We start from the raw sequence: 15,604 nt of genomic DNA on the forward strand, positions 1-15,604 counted from the left end.
AGGATGCAGAGATGGGCTGAGAGGTGGCAGATGGAGTTCAACCTGGATAAATGCGAGGTGATGCATTTTGGAAGGTCGAATTTGAAAGCTGAGTACAGGATTAAGGATAGGATTCTTGGCAGCGTGGAGGAACAGAGGGATCTTGGTGTGCAGATACATAGATCCCTTAAAATGGCCACCCAAGTGGACAGGGTTGTTAAGAAAGCATATGGTGTTTTGGCTTTCATTAACAGGGGGATTGAGTTTAAGAGTCGTGAGATCTTGTTGCAGCTCTATAAAACTTTGGTTAGACCGCACTTGGAATACTGCGTCCAGTTCTGGGCGCCCTATTATAGGAAAGATGTGGATGCTTTGGAGAGGGTTCAGAGGAGGTTTACCAGGATGCTGCCTGGACTGGAGGGCTTATCTTATGAAGAGAGGTTGACTGAGCTCGGTCTCTTTTCATTGGAGAAAAGGAGGAGGAGAGGTGACCTAATTGAGGTATACAAGATAATGAGAGGCATGGATAGAGTTGATAGCCAGAGACTATTTCCCAGGGCAGAAATGGCTAGCACGAGGGGTCATAGTTTTAAGCTGGTTGGTGGAAAGTATAGAGGGGATGTCAGAGGCAGGTTCTTTACGCAGAGAGTTGTGAGAGCATGGAATGCGTTGCCAGCAGCAGTTGTGGAAGCAAGGTCATTGGGGTCATTTAAGAGACTGCTGGACATGCATATGGTCACAGAAATTTGAGGGTGCATACATGAGGATCAATGGTCGGCACAACATTGTGGGCTGAAGGGCCTGTTCTGTGCTGTACTGTTCTATGTTCTATGTTCTATGTTCTAAATGCGACAGCCCACAACTTACATGGAAGTCATTGCATTCCTTTGTGAAAGTGCCATGATACCAGTACACTCATGCATGAAACTTTTGCATTGGAATGATACTCTCTCAGATTCACATCATGATATGTACACCTGTGAAATTATTGTCTTGGCTTTGGTCAAGTGAACACCGGCACTTTCATTTTATCCAACCTATTCAGTGTTTCTTGTAGATTTTGCATGCTGCAGGCCCAAATGCACATGATACTGGCTGGAGACTTTTTGAACTCAATTCACAAAGGCACCTTCCAACCAGGAGACATAACAAACAAACAAACTTTTATCAAATTAGATCGGATAGGTTTTCATGTCAGGTCCATGAGGCAAAGGCAGAATGTACTGAGATATTGTGTCATCCTGTCCTTTCGTATTGCCCAGTGGAAGTTGTTATAAAACATCTTTTATTGCACTTAAATTTAGATTTTATGTCAATAGACGGTAAGAAATACACACTGTGAAAAGGGAAGGGTAAAGTCAGACTTAGTGATCAATGAGGAATGTTGCAACATTTTTCAACAATTTCATATCTTTCCCACCCTACCAACTGCCTAGTTTTTAGTTAGATCTTAACAGCTAGGCAGCAAGGAGGGTCATCTTATTGAAATGCAGAGTTTGATGTAAAATAAGTACTGCACTTTTTGTTTGATCATTTCCAGACATTGATGAAAAGTCATTTGATGGACAACAGACTCTTGAACTAACCTTACTTTTCTACACACAGAGGTGCATATAATCCAGTAACAGCTGCCCAGAATTATGGGGGGAGATCTGAACAATGTGGGCTGCAGAGAAACTTGTGCCAGAATTGGACAAGAAGTCCTCAGAGGTCAATCTCAACATCAGGAGCCTCTCGCTGCATCTTTTGGGGTGAATTGGCAGTTAAGAGGGATTGTTGCCTGTTAAATGTTTGTTGACAGTCCAATGTGCCTCAATAATTTTCAGTTTTCTATCTTGGCAAATTTGCCAAACAAGCTAGACACTGAGGAAAACTGACATGGAAATCAGAATCTGATGAATTCAGCTCACCACTTGTTCCAAAGTAGCTCCATGTTGGACATTGGTCAGCAATATCTCAGGCCACACTTAATGGGTAATGGGCCACATGCACTACACATCCATGAGCATTGGCATCTGGTATGCACCAGTCTGTAACTAATCATCTAACATGACAGATTTCCAGTTCACTTACAAGAACTCCATTACCTCAATGCTGCATGGATAACTATCATTATAATGTGGGAGTAAAGACATTCATTTCCATAGACTAGACTAGGATCCATCTCTGGCATCTTCACTTCCTGTCATAGTCCTTATTCACTCTGAGTTTACCTGGATGCCTTACATTGCCTCACCTTGCCTTGCCTTTGTGTGCTTTATTCCCTCAGCCAAAGATACCAGGCTTGTATTACTGCTGAGTTTCTTTGCCTAGTTTTGTACAGTCACGAAGCCAAGAAGTTTGTCATGGCTGTGAGCTAGCTTCAGTAAAATCAAGGGGATAGCCCTTGTTCAGGGGCACCAGCACAGTAAGTCAAGAACAACTTCCGATACCACTCCTGGAGCTTGGAAACTGTCAGTCAGTTACTTGAGGGTGGTCAAAGCCAGGATGGTCTCCACACAAGAGGTGAGGAGCTGAACATCAGCTAGCCCACCAACTGCCTTGAGTTTTACTGCATTACCTGGGGGAGCAGCTTTACTTCAGGACTGAGAAAGGGACAGATATTAAAGGAGACAAAAGTGTGTGGCATAACTGTTAAAGTTTGTGCAGGTTGAGAGGTGTCCTAAGCGAGAAAATAGGCAGGACAGAGGGTATGCAGGGTTAATGGTGTTAGGGATTGGGCTATGTGAGAGAAACAGGCAATAGTGAAAGTGGTGCAGAGAGCCTTGGCTCCAAGAGCAGTGATAGTTTAGATGTCAGATGGCAGCAATTACATTGATGGAGTGGTGAAGGTCATTACCCATCTCTACAGTGCAATGCATTTCTCCAAACAAACATGAATGGTTAATACAGATGGCACTCTTAGATCAAGCTGCATGGTTTGGTGACATGGCCTCCATTGCTGGTCTTTGGGGAAGAGGAACTCCTGCCTCCGCATCACATCACCCAGCAGGAGCTTCAGTTCCTGTCTGCACAGGCTGATGCAAATGTCAGGAACTGTGCAGAGCAGCTCTGGACTAACGATGCTTATCCTGGTGCATGGCAGACTTTTAAAGATGGTAAGGCAAAGGATGCCAGTGAATTCCAGTTTATCTACTGAATAATAAATTGTCCTGGGCATGACATTGTAAAGGGGAGTTACAACTGGATGTGATGGATGCCCAGTAGGTAGCTAATGGAGCGAGTATGAAGACACAGTGAGAAAACTCATAGTGCTTCACAACAGAAAATGCAGCAAAAAATCCGACGCAACTCAGACTTCGCCAAAAAACCATAAGATACAGCCTTATGCTTTAGTTGCCCCATTTTGTGTCATCTTATTCACAAGTTATCATCACAGTCAATAGAATGTAAGTAGAACTTAGTCTTTGGAAACTCGTGCTTGATAAACATTATTCTTTTTTAAAAAATTATATGCTAAATCGCTCATTGCTTCAGGAGTTAAGATGTAGCTGCAGGCTTACTATGCACTCAGTGTATTCTGTTGACATTGATAAAATTGACTCCCAGTGCTCCTCTAAACTGCAGGTAGAAACAAATGGGTCAACCTGAGCTAGCATAAGACTATGAGAAATAGGAGCAGAAGTGAGCCATTCAGCCCAATGAGTCTACTCTGTTGTTCAACGAGATCACAGATGATCTGATAATACTCAACTCTACTTTCCTTTCTTTTCCCCATAACCCTTGATTTCCTCACTGATTGGAAATCTGTTTGACTCAGCTTTGAACAACTCAGCCTCATCAGACCTCTGTGGTAAGAAATTCCATAGATTCACTACCCTCAGAGAAGAAATTCCTCCTCATCTCTGCCTTAATTGTGCAACTCCTTATTCTGAAATTATGCCCTTGACTTTTCCAAAAGGGGAAACAACCTTTCCACATCTAGCCTGTGAAGTCCCCTAAATATCCTGTATGTTTTGTGGCAATGATGTTGCTTTCAAGAAGTTATTTTTTCCAGGTTTCTTTTTGAACGGAGATTGTAGGGCAGAGACGACAAGCTATCTCTAAGAAAGTGAAGCCTTAGGAATTTTTTTCTTAAAAGTTGGAACAATGGAAACAGCCTGGGTGTGGTCAGCTCTCACACACCAGGCTTTGTAGTTTTTTTTCAGGTTTTAGATCTAGCTTGAAGCAGAAGCTTTTGAGGGCCCAATAGAGTTTAAAGCTTAAGTGACTGTCTCTTGGCTGCTACTGTCTTTGAATTTTCCCCTGAGGGTTTTTTTTTCCCTCCTGGATTGGGGTACTGCGCGTGAGAATCTGTGTCTGAATTTTCATTTTGCTAAGGTCTCTATTAATGGGATGTTGTGACATCGGAGCAGTTAGTTAGGAATAGATACTGTGTCTATTATTCTGTGAAGTTTTTCAAAGAAGTCAAATGATTCTAAACTCATCTTTCTTTGGTTGAATTTTTATCTATAGCATATAAATAATTTTTGTTCTTCTTAATGTAAAATACTTTAACCAATCGTATGGCATCTAGAACACAGGACCTGACATTTACCTTTAAAAGTAAGAAAACGTTAGGATCTTGGCAAAATATTTTGAGGGGTTCGCATCTGGTCCTTAACAGTTTCAATAAGGTCATCTCTCATTCTGCTACATTCCAATGAATACAGAACGGCCCATTCAATCTCTCCTCATAAAACAAAAAGTATCTCTCTAATCCCTGAGCTGAACTAAGTTCCTGTTCCCCAGCGATTATGAGGCACAGGCTGGGCATCTCAGTTACCTTCAGCAACAGTGACATCAGCATCAAGCAGAAGCACATTTGGACATTTGAAGAAAATTTGTGTCAGCTAGACAAATGAGGAGCAGCTAATCCAAATGTCACACTATATGTTGTGAAACCTACAGACAGCACAGCCTCCCGGCATTAAACAAAAACAAAGAACCATGGATGGTGGAAATCTGAAACAAAAACAGAAATTGCTGGAGAAAGTCAGCAGACTTGGCAGCATTGGTGAAGAGAGAAACAGATTTAACATTTTAAGTCCAGTGACCCTTCTTCAGAACTGATAGTAGGTAGGAAAAGTTCTTTTATATGTAAATGTGATCATAGCCAGCATTTCCACCACTTCCAGTGGGATGACACTATCAGATACATATTCTCCTCTCCTCCTATGTTAATATTTTGCAGGTTTCCTTGAGAACACCTTGATATACTCCTCCTCCATTCCTAACACCATCTACACCTCTACGGTACCTTCTGATGCAATTGCAGAAGAGACCATTTACCTCCCCACTATCCAAGAGTCCAGACAACCTTCCAGATAAAGCAGCAATTTACGTGTATTACTTCGCTCAAACATGCTTACTGCATTCACTGCTCACAGTGTGGTCTCTACTACACCGGACAAATGAAACGCAACTGGGCAACAACTTTGCTGGACAACAATGTTCACCAAAATCATTCCAAACTTCCAGTTGCCTACCACCATGCTCCCTAGCCAACATTTCTGTCTCAGACCTTATGTAGCGTTCAACTATGCTTAATGCAGCCTTCAGGACTCAATATTGAGTTCAATAATTTTAGAGCCTGAACATGTCCTCTACCTACCCTTACTACCCAGGCCCATTATGATCTGGGCTGCTTTCTGTACAGCCAACATTTTCACCAACTTATGGTCCGCATTTTTAGCTGTTCTTCTCTGGGTTTCTATTATCCATCCTTTTGTCTCCCTGTCATTTGTTATCTCTCTCTCTCTGGGCTCCATCTTTGCCCACCTGTTCACTCCTTTGCCCCTCTACCCCCCAGACCTTACCTTCAGAATATATACCAAATTTACCTGGCTACTATCAGTTATGAACAAAAGCCATTGAACCCAAAACATTAACTCTGCTTTTTCTCCCTGCCAGACTTGCTGACTTTCTTCAGCTAATTCTGTTTTTGTTTTCCCTATACATCAGGACAAGCGTTTAAATAATTCACAACATGTGGACTGTTCCCTCAGCTAGTTCACTCAGGTCATTAAGACAGATATTATCAAACAATAGTCCTCACAGTAATTCCTGCAGGATTCCGCATTATCCAGTTCCATTAATGACAATCTTCTGGTTGCCAAGATGCTACTAATTTTTTATGTAACTTGTTCTCTTGTTCTTCAGTCCTAAATTATCAACATGGTATTTGTGGCATTCAGCCTTGATACTGATCATTTTCAAGCTAGAAACAAGACCACGGCTTCAGAATATTTAACTTGGAGACCTTAACAGGTTTGAAGCCAAAGCCCAATGAAGAAATCTTAGTTAGGGAAGAGTACATTTTCAAGCTTTTTCTTCAAACGCTAATTTTTTTTTAGTGTCACCAGGTATGAATATTCAACAGAAAGCTGGGATTGGCACACATGAATCTGAGACATCTTTGTATGAAAAATTGTATTTGGTAAATATACAGCAGAAAACCCCAATTCAAACTGTAACAAATGACATAATTATGGTCACAATCCTCCAGCCAGAAAATAAATCAAATAATACAAACAGATTGGTGGCTACATTGAAGAAAAAATAGTGTACTTACCTAAATGAGGATTTGTCATGGGAGCTATGGATAAAAGAAAAAGGAATTGTGAATCCCTCCTACATTATTACAGGATTTCTACAGTTTACATATTTCTGTTCATTCCATTTTGTCATTGCCATGCCTTTTCTATCACTTAAAACCAAAATAGTCCAAACATATTGTAGCATATAAATTCATTTACACTTATTTGGCCTCAAGATCAGTGCTACATAGTCACATTTAGACAACATTTTGGTTCAAACATTTCTTTTAAACTGGAGAACCAAAGGCTAGTGATTAGTTTAGAAGATGTGATGACAGTTAGCTACAGCACATCATTAATTGCATAACATAAAACAGTGCTAATTTTTGAAACATTTTTTCAGTCCCTTTTTTACGCATTACAAAAGTTTTTGCTTCAATATTTTCAAATACCATCACAAATCTTAGCTCTCTGTGAATTTGAGCTTGTTTTTCATCTGCTCAGATAATCTTTCAATGTGTCCCTGGAATACAGAGGGAACCTTTCACATAGTTATTGTGCAAATTTAATTCTGTCTCATGTTTTCACATAATCATTGTTTCTGGATGGCAGCAGAATAACGATGCATTCGGTTACAAGACTGATAATTCTCTTTGTACTGTCGCTTCTATCAATGAAGAACATTGTGTGGGCCATGTGTCTATAAGTGACATCACTGCCTGCCCTGGGGAAATCACTGTGCATCTGCAAAGCATCAACAGAAATGAGATGCTACATAAAACAATTTCTCTCCCCATATCTTTAGCAATCAGGTAAAGCTATTAAACATTAACAAATAGATAGATGATAATGTTTATGCATATTATATAAGTTCTAAACTTAACTAGCTCCCTTGTGAACTGGAAAGTAACGAATCGAGAAGTGAGTGGGGGAAATGGGAAAGAATTGATTTATTTTGGGTATTCATTGAGAAAGTTAGTTGACGATAGAGTGAAAGTTTAAGGGAAACTAGTATTGCTCAGATTGGAGGAAGGTTGAAAGTGATGTGCGTAACATCTACTTTGGTTCTTCTCTTTTTTAGAGATTTGGACTTGACAATACAAAAATAGAAAACAAACCAATGAAATCTGTTTGGTGAAGAAAGGATTGTGATTGCGCTTGACTCAAAAAATATGAAAGGTGCGGCCAAACAGAGGGATGTAAAAGTGCAAAGATGTAAACCCCTGAAAGTGCAGATTCAGGTCCATAAGCCCAAAAGAAGACCAATAGCATGTTAAATTTTACACAGAGGAGCATTTTGAAACAAGTGTAAAAGAACAAGTCACTGTTGAAGAATCTTGTGCAGTTTTGCATGCCCAATTAAATAAAAGCCATTATGGCCATTTACTGTGCTCTACACACTGACCCGGACATTGTCAGAGAGAGAAACTGTAATTAGGAGAAGAAATATGAGATACTGGAAATATTTCTGTTGGAGCAGATGAGGTTAACTGGAGGTTGAATTGAATTCTTTTATTAAATGACTGAGAACTTTGCAAAGAATTATTTAACTTGCATCTGTAGGAAGCAGCAAGTGAGCCTTGGGTACTTCTTGACTAAGAGATTGTGGAGATAGCCTAGGAAAAATTTGTCTTCTTGAAAGATTGTTAAACCATATGTCACGTTTGACTCCAAGATGAGCTTCTAGCTACATAGTAATAAATTCAATAAGATTGCCTTTCTACACTACTACCATTTCTCGACATACCCTGTCTCAACTATTCTATTAGTGAAATACTCTTCTATACTTTTCTTCTCTTTAGACTCATCTCTGCTGGTATACCACTGGCTGGTTTCCACATCATATCCTTTGTAAACTTGAGTGTACCAAAAACTCTGCTTTCCCAGTCCCAACACACTTCAAAATCATATTAATTTGTTACTCCTGTGCTTGCTACAATGGTTACTGGGCAAACATCATCTTGGTTTAAAATTCTGTCCTTGTTTTCAAATTTTTACAAGCCTCAAGCTTCTGTACCACTTCCAGTCTTATATCCCTCACGGATATCTATGTTCGTCCAATTCCAGAGTCCCTAATGCCCTGGTGTTTTAATCCACCATTGGAGACCATGCCTTTAATTGCCTGGTCCTACATTCTGGAAATCCTTCTTTAGGCATCTCTGACTCTGTACCCCTCTTTCTTTCTCAAATGCTTCTTTTAAAACATACTTCTTTGACAAAGTTTTTGGCCATCTGTCCTAATTGCTTTGTGACGCTTCTGGAAAAGCCCTGGAACATTTCCTTAACTTAAAACACTGTACAAATATAGGCTTTTGTTGATAGAAAATGATTGAATCATTCCAGAAAGAAATCAATAAGTATTTGAAACAAAGAAAAATACAGAGCTACATGGCCAAAGGGAACATGGCAAATGGATTTTATTTTAATTGTTGGCATAGGGAGTTGAGATATAAGGCGAATTGACAGGCCTCTATGCTATCAATATCTGTAGCATGTATCACAATGTTTCAAAAAACATTTAGCAGCAATTGTTTTGAAGTACAGTGAATGTGTTGTTGGCAATACCAGAGCCAATAATGATGAGCTGCCTAATGAACAGACTAATCATGCTTCAACTTCATATTTCTAACAGGAAAAGGATCTGCAAGAGTTGACTGGTTTATATCAAAGTGTAATCTTTCTTTCAGCACTTTGCAGTACAAATCAGTGAAATTAACAACACAGGAAAAGAAAACTGTTTTGATAAGATTTTAAAGAAAGACCTTCAACTGGAACAGTTAATGGGATAATTTCTTTTCTAAAACATATCAAAGCCTGCTAGGTTACTGCAAAGTATCAAAACCAGACAGTGCCATCGAAACAAAAAGGTATTGTGTAGTCAAAACAAAAGGCCTGTGCAAAATAATGTTCTACATTGATTCACCCTGTGAAATAAACTGTCAACAGGGAGTATCTTAGTTAGACATGTGTGATTTCATCCATCCAGCCATTCAACTATTAATGTCGTCTTCAAATTGAATTTACAGAAAGGAAGTCTAAAGATGGGCAGTGTTATGTGGTTTTAACTTTAAGAATGAAACAAAATGTGATCTATCACTGATTATCTTGATCCAAGGCTGTCATTGATCAGCCATTGAGGCCTTGACGATGTAACATTATGTTCAGCATTGAAAGAAACTAGATGTAAAAGAACCTTGTGGCTGCAGGCACATTGATCAATCACAGAAGGAGAGCTACAGCCAAGGGAAGGAGAATAGCAGTCAAAAGGGGAACGGACTCATCTGAAGAACAAATGTCAGTTTTGTGCTCGGGATGAGACAATTAAGGGGCATACAACCCATCTCTAGCGGAATATTTAAGAAAGCCTAAACCCTTGTTTGGTGAATGTTTAAAGAGAGACAAGCTCATTGTTGCAAAAATATCTATGGAGGTCTGGCACATTATCAGAAGAATAGTGGGAGCCTGACCCATCATCAAAAATAAATCTGCAACAGAAAGCAGTTTACAATTCATGCAACTATATAACAATTTATTAAGCTGGGTATTGCATTGTTAAATCATCTTTACTCTTCAGATAGGCTAAGGAGACTAATTTCTGTTTGAAGAATGTAGCTCTGTATGTGTTTGCTTTCTATAAGCTCTGCAGTTTTGTTTTATTTTCTGCTTTGAACTTTTATTGTAAGTGAAGTCGCAGTATTTGGACTTTTTTCTGCATTGTCTGGGTTGAGCTAATAAAGCTTAATATTTAATTTCAATATTTGTGAATAGTTATGTATGTAGTTGGGTGTCTGTTGCTTCTTTACAAGAGTGGGTCAGATGAACAGGAGGTGGGAGCTAGAGGAGCAGTCTTAAATCCAACTGTGGAGCCAAGAGACCTGCAATAACATATTCCCTGTTCAAGTTGTCTCTCTGTCTATCTTGTGTTCTATTTAAGGTTCTAATGAACGACGAACATAATAACTGGTGACAAGACGGAGATCCGGTCCACAAACTGTGTGCAAAAGCCATTTTGTTTTTGGGGAGGAAGGATGAAGCCCAACCTTTGAAAATGATGTGGGATTGCAAGGGCAACATTGAGGGAAGTGGTTGTGAGGGGGCTTAGGCTGTGGGTGACAGCAGGGAGAATAGTACACCAATATAGCCAGTGAGGGAGGGGCCAGCACAGAGAACATTCACTGAGGGAGCTCAGGTGGCAATGGCTGCTAGACCCGAGCGGCAGAAAAACTTCCACCAGTGGGAAAACGAAATGGTGGGCCAACTTGGAGTGACGGTACAGTTTGTGGAAGAGGCAGAAAGTTGGATTCCGTAGACTGAACATTTTAATGTGTACTTAAAGGCAAATAAAGTGGCTGAAAACATAATGGTTCTTGAGCACCACCGGGACCAAGACCTTCATGATTTTAATTTGTCTGTACAACCCGAGGAACCAACAGAGAGGATATATCAATATTCATGTGAAAGCATTGAGGAGTTATTTTGCACCAAAGCCACTGACGATTATGGAACATTTCAGCTTTTATAAATTTGTGACTGCCTTAAAGAGATTAGTGGAACATTGCAAATTTGGCGGGAATCCTCCAAGAAAGCTGTGGGGCAGTGAGGTTTGTGACTTCCAACATGATTGTGGCCATCCAACAGAAGCTACTAACAAGGAGAGACCTGGATTTAAAGGCAGCTTGCAAAATCAGTACCTCACTGGAACTGGCCACCAACACTGCTGAGTGATAATGCCTGGATACACACAACGGTGAAAGGTCAGCAAAATGCAGTACCAACCACAGAATGCCACCGCTGTGGTAAGAGTGGCTGCAAGGAGTCAATGTGTTGTACTTGAGAAGCTCACTGCCGCAGGTGTAAGCCTGTGGGCCACATTGACCGAAATCATTTGGTACAACTCAAGTAAAAGAAGGATCCCATTCAGTGGACAAGACAAGAAGTACATGGTGCCAGCTAAGGAGTAGACCAGGAATCAGCTGGATCTGCAGGAGAAGCAGGAGACCCAGAGTCAACAGAGTTTCAGTTAAACTTCCTGTTGGCATGAGGCGAGGCTGATTGTTTCTTGGTTTTTCCCAAATTGGAGGCGAAGACAGTAAAGATTGAAGTGGATATGGCTATAGCAGTGCCCTGATTTCTAGATCAGACAACAGAGAGAAGTCAAAGGCACTACAATTGAAGGCTGCCCTTTCCAGAACACGCGGTGCCACTGAAAGGCTATGTACTGGTGGAGGTACAGCAAGGACTATTATGCAGAACTTACTCTGTAAATAGTGAAAGGCATTATCTGGGCACTCCTGGTTGCAGTAATTAAAGTTAAATTAGGGTGTGGTTTACAGACTGGCATACTCAAAAATAAGTTTGCAAGAGATTATGGACAGCTATAAAGCTGTCTTCAAGGGAATCTTGGAGGAAATGAAAAGAGTAGAAAGTAAACTTCAGTTGAAGTAGAGGCTTGTCCTAGCAGCTTGAAGGTGTGGCTAGTGCCATACATCATCTAGATGGTGAACCTAGGAGCAATAACCACCAGGGAATGGACCACTCCAATCGTGCTGGTCTTAAAAACAGATGGTGCAGTGAGGATTGTGGTGATTTTAAGGTCACAGTCAACCCAGCCCTAAGTGCTGATCAGTACTCACTTCCATTCATTGAGGACCCACACAGTGCATTGGCTTGGAGAAAGATATTCTCAAAATGGATCTGCCGCAAGCCTGCTTACAGTTGGAGGTCACAAAAGAGTCCCAGCCAGTGCTGACCATAATGATAAACAGAGGTTTGTTCCACCATAAGTGACTTTGCTTTGGCATCATGTCAGTGCCGGCTCTATTCCGGAGGGCCATGGACCAAATTGTGAGTGAATTGCCAGCAGTCTGACGTTATCTGGACAATGTTTTGATTACTGGATCCTCTGAAAAGGAACATTTGAAAAGCCTAGAATAAACCCCAGAAAGATTGTAGGAAGTGGTAGAGGTGGGCACGATGGCATCATTTAAGATGTATCTAGACAGGTACATGAATGGGCAGGGAGCAGGGGCGTACAGATCCTTGGAAAACAGATGACGGGTTTAGATAGAAGATCTGGATCTTCACAGACTTGGCGGCCGAAGGGCCTCTTCCTGTGCTATAATTTTATTTGTTCTTTGTTCTAGCACAGCCTTCAATTTAAAAGGGAGAAATGTGAGTTTTTGTAAAGAACGCACAGAGTACCTTGGCCATGTAATCAATGGCTAGGGATTACACAAGGCATCCAGGAAGATGAAGGCCCCTCAGCCAGTGAATGTGTCTCAACAGAGATTGGTCCTGGGACATGTAAATTACTCTGGCAAGTTTATGTCTGATCTGGTAACTGTGCTGAAACCCCTGCATTGTTTGTTGGGCAAAAGGCAGGCGTGGAAATGTGAGGAGGCTTACCACAAGGTGAAGCAAACCCTAAGAGGTTGGAAGTGTTGGCTCATTTCAACACGAAATTGACACTGCATTTGGCGTGTGATGCTTCACCTTATGGGGTTGGTGCCATATTGTCACACATCCTGCTGAAAGAAGATGAAAGGCCCATTGCATTCATATTGAGGTCACTAGTAAAGACGGAGGAGGAGTATGCCCAATTGGAAAATCAATAATTGGGCACCGTGTTCAGCGTTAAAAAGCTCACCCATTTCCTTTACAGCAGGCACTTTGTGCTACTGACTGGCCCCAGGCCTCTAACCTCCATTTATGGCCATATACAGGAATGATAAAATATAATTGAAAGAAGGTCCATCTTCATTCCACTGCCTCCACCATGAGTCCTGAACCCTGAGCTGGCTCACTAACAACACCAGCATCATTACCCTCCTCCACCATCTCACCACCACCCACACTAGATTCACCAATATAGGGGCTGCCACTCATTAGGCGTCATCTCTTTGCCACTGTGCCCACGTTGCCAATGCCACCATTGATGCCGGGTCCTGTGCTGGACCCGCATGCCTGCCGCAACAAGGAATCCTTGGCTTCGGGCTAACCACAACCAGGAGCTGCCTCATTGATAATCAGGAATCCCTGCTTTGAGCCTGCCTCAACTGCAGCCAGGAGTCTCTGGCTCCACTGCCACCTTGATGATACCAGGAGGCCTATGGGCATACCATGCTGCAGCCACTACCTGGCCAATGCCAAGAGTCCCTGCTCTGGGTCTACTGCAACCAGGACTCCCTTGCCAGGCCACTTCCCTCCTCTAAGTTGTCGCTGTGCCAGTGCCACCCTCTTGAAAAGTCCACTGCTGTCACCACACCCAAACACCAGGAGGAGCTGTCAGCCACTGCAGCTGCCTTCGACTTGTAGGAGGCTCACACCATTCTGTGCAGGGTCTACTCTTGCTGCCGTGCCAATACCATCAATTAGCCTTCTGCAAAAAGCTTTAAAGAAAAGAAAAACAAACTAAAATGTGAAAGAAAAGAAAGAAAAGGACCGGAATTTAAAACAAAAATGAAAGCAAGCAGAAGGGAACAGTTGAGCCCTGGGCTCAAGGGCCCCGTTACTACACTGCCATCTTGCTCAATACCATTAATTTACCATCAATGGCAGCAGCAAGCCTGTTGAGAAGATCATTGGCTCTGACAGCCTATTCCAATGAAATCAGATACAAAGAGTTCAGAGAAGCACTGCAACAAAGATGCTTTCTTATTAAAACTAGGATGCTCCCGATTGGAACCTGGAAAGTGTGTACTTTTCGCTGGATGACAAGGTGCCAGTGTCAGCCAGTCAGGTGCAGAATGCAACCTGGAATATCCCTGTTTTGAGCTAAGTGGTAGAATTAGTCCTCAGAGGAAGGACTTGTCACAGGAGCTGCTCTGGATTATGCCCTTACCTGTCTGAGAGGTGGAAGCAATCCATATCAGACAGTTTTTAAAAGATTCACTCATGGGATGAGGGCTAGAGCAGAATTTATTGCTCATCATTAGATTCTTAATTCCAGAAATTTATTGAATTCAAATTCCACCATCTGCCATGGTGGGATTCGAGCCTGGGTCCCCAGAATGTTATCTGGGACTCTGGATTAACAGTTTAGTGATAATACCACGAGGCCATGGGGGAGCCATGCTCTTGCGGCAGAAGAGATCGTGGAGAACCTGCAAAGTCATGGAGGCAGACATGTGAGATCGGCTCCATACCACCCTGCAACAAATAACCAGGAAGAGGGATTTGCACAAACCTTGAAGTAGGCCTTAAAGACCTCACAAGTGGAGGGCCCACTAAGACAACGGGGAGAATTAGGGTTGTTACCTTTCTCACCCATGAAAAGGAAAGGTGCTGGAATAAGTGCACCAAGGGCACCCCGGTGTGGTGTGAATGAAGGAAATAGTCAGAAGATACTTTTGGTGGTTGAAGTTGGACTCCCAGATTGAGGAAAAAGTGGGATCACATGAATCATGTGCATTAGCCAAGAAGGTGTCACAGTTATTACCCCTTCACCCATGGGAATGCCTCAATCACAGTGGCAGCAGAATTATGTCAATTTAATGGGACCAGTAGACGGGCAGACGTTACTAGTCATCATTGATGCTTGCTCCAAGTGGCCCAAGGTGGCGATCATGAAGTTGATCTCAGCAGAAGCCGTGATAGACTGACTGGGTAAAATATTTATCAGGCTCAGGAGCCCTGACAAGTTGTGAGTGACAATGGTCCATTGTTTGCGGCAGAAGAGATTGTGGAGAACCAGCAAAATCATGGAGGCAGACATGTGAGATCAGCTCCATGCCACCCTGCAACAAATAACCAGGAAGAGGGATTGGCACAAATCTTGAAGTAGGCCTTAAAGACCTCACAAGGGGAAGGGTCACTAAGACAATGACCCAAATTCCTCAGCATGTGCAGGAGCACACCACACAACAACAACCCCAGTGTCCACCGTTGTCCCTAACTTTCAACCACCAGCTGAGAACCATGTTTGATTTACTGTCGCCAGAAGAGACCAGGGAGGTGGCAATGCGAAATCAAGAAGGACAGCTAGAAGAGCAGGAACCTAAAGGTTGTGGATATTCCAAAAGGGACAGAAAATTTGGCCCAGAATTACACATTTGGGGAAAATGGATCCAAGCAGTGGTGTGAATCAAGCAGGACCATTGTCATACACA

At 42.0% G+C, this 15,604-nt stretch overlaps 1 protein-coding gene across 2 annotated transcripts in view; it reads right to left on the reverse strand.

Moving 5' to 3' along the window:
- The window catches only part of mdga2a (MAM domain containing glycosylphosphatidylinositol anchor 2a), an 871,663-nt gene that overhangs the window by 104,143 nt on the left and 751,916 nt on the right, over positions 1-15,604 (reverse strand). For both annotated transcript variants that reach the window (XM_048538415.2, XM_048538414.2), the window contains one exon: positions 6,533-6,556. In XM_048538415.2, the coding sequence (XP_048394372.1) occupies positions 6,533-6,556 (24 nt within the window). The remainder of the gene's footprint in view (positions 1-6,532; positions 6,557-15,604) is intronic.

The sequence above is a fragment of the Stegostoma tigrinum genome, chromosome 10, assembly GCF_030684315.1.
Source record: "Stegostoma tigrinum isolate sSteTig4 chromosome 10, sSteTig4.hap1, whole genome shotgun sequence".
Classification (NCBI taxonomy): Eukaryota; Metazoa; Chordata; class Chondrichthyes; order Orectolobiformes; family Stegostomatidae; genus Stegostoma; species Stegostoma tigrinum.